The sequence below is a fragment of the Trachurus japonicus genome, chromosome 3, assembly GCF_045865225.1.
Source record: "Trachurus japonicus isolate A0001 chromosome 3, Traja_1.0".
Classification (NCBI taxonomy): domain Eukaryota; kingdom Metazoa; phylum Chordata; class Actinopteri; order Carangiformes; family Carangidae; genus Trachurus; species Trachurus japonicus.
In genome coordinates, this window is record NC_140909.1 from 21,809,428 (window position 1) to 21,812,883 (window position 3,456).

General features: G+C 39.1%; 1 protein-coding gene across 1 annotated transcript in view; it reads left to right on the top strand.

Annotated features, from left to right (window-relative positions):
• The first annotated feature begins 1,767 nt into the window (after positions 1 to 1,767).
• ap3s2 (adaptor related protein complex 3 subunit sigma 2) overlaps positions 1,768 to 3,456 on the top strand; it is a 9,155-nt gene continuing 7,466 nt past the window's right edge. Inside the window, exon 1 of the mRNA XM_085766660.1 lies at positions 1,768 to 1,952. Coding sequence (XP_085622786.1) covers positions 1,884 to 1,952 — 69 coding nt within the window. The 5' untranslated portion in view covers positions 1,768 to 1,883. The remainder of the gene's footprint in view (positions 1,953 to 3,456) is intronic.

The following is a 3,456-nucleotide window of genomic DNA, read 5'->3' on the forward strand; positions in this document are numbered from 1 at the left end:
TGCACATGGACATGCATATTAATATTATATTATTCATTATTTCTTGTTTGTTTTTCAAATAAAATATATTTATTTGTTTTATCTTAATTATTGAACAATACACTTAATGATAATACAATTTATCATTGAATAATATAAGAAATATCTCAAATTGTTGAGATGAGTTGTATTTATCCTTGATGCTTTGCTTTAGTAGTATTGTTTAGTTTACATTTATATCAATAAAGATGCTGCATTGAAAAAGACATTTAAAAATGTAGCTTTTTAGTTATCTACTACAGTTGGACAAATAGTCTATCATTGGGCACGGTTTAGCTCTCAGCTAAGATGACTCCAAAAGCTCAGTGCAGAGCATCAGGTTAAATGAACCTCGGTTTTTACAACATGAAAAGAGAAAGAAGAATAATTGGAGCTGGTTGATATCGCTCTTCAAGTCTGTCCTATATTTTTCATGGTGCATGGTGAGAGCAGCAGCTATCCAAAAGAATAAAATAAGTGAAAAAAAGAAACCTGCATACCTGAAGTTTGCAAAAGAGCACCTTGAAACTCTAAATGACTACTAGAAGAGTGTAGGTTGAACATGCAGCACTATGGATGTTGGAAAAAGGACACTGCATACCAAAGTGAAAACATCATCCTGATGGGAGGCATGGTTTGCTGCCCCAAGCAGGAGGCCATGATGCTTCCCTGACTCTCACCAGTCCTGCTGGCGCTGGCTCTACCTCCCTCACGAACCCACTGACCCTCATTAAGTAGGAGGATCCATAAATTCATATAAGATAATGTACAGTAGCACTGAAGACAAGATTTAAGATAGAATATCTGGTCCTTAATCAAGTGCAGTTGCACTTTAATAAGTTAAAAATAATAATTAAACCCAACTATTTCTGAGGTTTTAGTTTGTGGTTTGTGTGACAACAAAGAAAGGTACAGATTTTTCTAGGCAGCCTGAAGCTGCTGACAAAGGTACAAAAGGTCCAGTAATTATGTGGTGCCTCACTTTCTGGTGCATTAATCACATTATGTAATGTGGAGATGAAAAAGTTTCTGGACTTGAGATGAGTTTAAACAAAAACTGTCTGTGAGCTTGCAGAAAAAAAATACAGGTCTAAAAGCCTCAAAATGTGTCATTTGATGTTCAGATAATAGGACTATAATGCTAACAGGAGGCAGAGAAACAATACAAAGTTTATAAACTGTGTTCCATGGTGATATTTTGTGTGAATTCAAAATAGACACATTTGTTGTAGCCTATGTTTAATCGTGGACACACAATATAAAAGATAAATAAATAAAAATGTTTAAGTGAATATCAGTTAACATATACAAAATGTGGATAAAATACATATTTATAATAACGTGATGGGCTACAACAGAGATATCTATGAAAAGATAATAAAGCACGATTTTTAATAACCTTATCCGGAACAAAAGATATGATGTGTTGGTTCCTGTTGGAGGCCGGCGGCTCGATGTGGAGACACAACCGGATGCAACCGATTAAGTCATCCGGGTAGCAAACATTTTTTTCCTGCTATGGCCAGGCAAAGACCCGCCTTACTAGGCCTCTGATTGGCTTATCACGATGCCCTCGACTCTGACGGTTAGGTTTAGGCAAAGACGGTTGGTTTAGGCGTGTGAAGGCAGTGGTTAAGGTTAGGGTAAGATGCAGGGATAGGCTTAGCCTTGCATAGGCAGCCAATCAGAGGTGGAGTAAGGCGGGTCTTAGCGTGGCCATGGGTGGCCATAGTAGGAAAAAAAATATCGCATCCGGGTAGCTGATAGGCCGTGTAGCCTGGTAGCTAACGTCATCTAAATAGTCAAAATCTTAATATTTTGATTTACATAATCAAATTGGGATCGTGTAACTACAAATAATAACAATGATTAAGGCCATCTTGATATTTAACAACCACGGGAAACCGCGGCTGATCCGATTCTACCAGTATTTTGTGAGTAACGTTAATGTTATCTTTGGGGCTTGCTGTTCAAAACATTAGCATTTTGTGTGTTTTTGCGTGTGTTATCCGGCTTTAGGTGACGGTAAGTGATGGTTTGATGTTGTTAGTTTGTACTGACAAAATATAACCAAAGTCTCAATCGATGTGTGATGTCAGTCACCAAACTACAACTCACCAAACCCGTTATCTGATGCTAACTTTAGTGCCGACGGAGACCAACTCCAGACAGCAGCTCGACACTTTTTTACTTTCAGTTTCTTCCTGTTCAGCCAAAAAATATCCAACAATAACACATTTCGATACCTCGGTTGGCTCAATTAAACGGGTATAAGTAAGTCTAAGTAGAAACTTGCTTGATTTCATGCACTACTACTAACTGCTTCCCCTTGAATCGCTGGTTTTTGGATGATTTCCTCTTTTTCACAATCAGAATCACATTTATTTGCCAAGTATGAGCAGACATACAAGGAGTTTGACTCCCGTGTATCGTCCTTGTACACACCTATATATATAAAAGGACATATAGAGAATGAGGACAGCAACAACTGAGCAATAGCTACTACAGATAACACACACAAGTACCATATAAGTATGTAAAGTACCCGGTGGATTAAAGGTGGTCAGTTGGTAGTGCAATGAGAACAAATAATGTATATATACAGTATGTGTTATTTACAGCAGGGTTGTATTGCAGTAGGTACAATAAGCAGGATAACATTGGGACATGAAATGATTCTGATGAGGAAGTGGGTGGTATCAGTCAGGTTATTGACAAGGTATGGCAGATTCAGGTGTTCACAACAGAGTGATGGTCAGTGGGAAGAAACTGATACATGATGATGTAAAGGACGGTGTAACGACTGTAAACCCCAGGCTTCATTTTTATGATGTTCTGGTACCATTAGGCTATTTCCTTCTTGATACCAATTTGAGGTACTTGAACTTGTGTATTGACCTAACCCCAGTACTGATCCAGGACCGGGTATATCAGTTACTTACTACTGTATTAAAGCAGAAGTAAGTGGTCCGGTCGTTTTCGCTAATGCTGCGTTCCAGGCAGGCTTTTGAAATCGTAAATTACAGCTTCAAGTCACAACTTACGACTTTGTAGCGTTCCAGGCAACCCACTCGTGTTTTTCCGACCTGTTTTACCGGTGAAAGTCACTATAACGGCCACTCGTAACTTCCGACCGGTGAACTCGTACCAGATCGACCTGGTACGACTTCACGGTCGGAAAAATACGAGTTTCCTTGAACGCACCATAACAGTCCTCGTCGCTACGTCACCACATTCACGGCGTTCCTTGGCTGCACACACAGCCCTGCATGCCGTTCTCTCTCCTCATTGGATAAAAACTGTAGGATACGATAAATGTTTTCTCTTCGGCTCAGAGCAGAGCAGAGTGACTGACAGACCCGTGTTTCAGTCCAAACACTCTATGTAAGTGATTGCTGTCGGAAGATATAACTATTTAAGACTTATATTAACACAAAT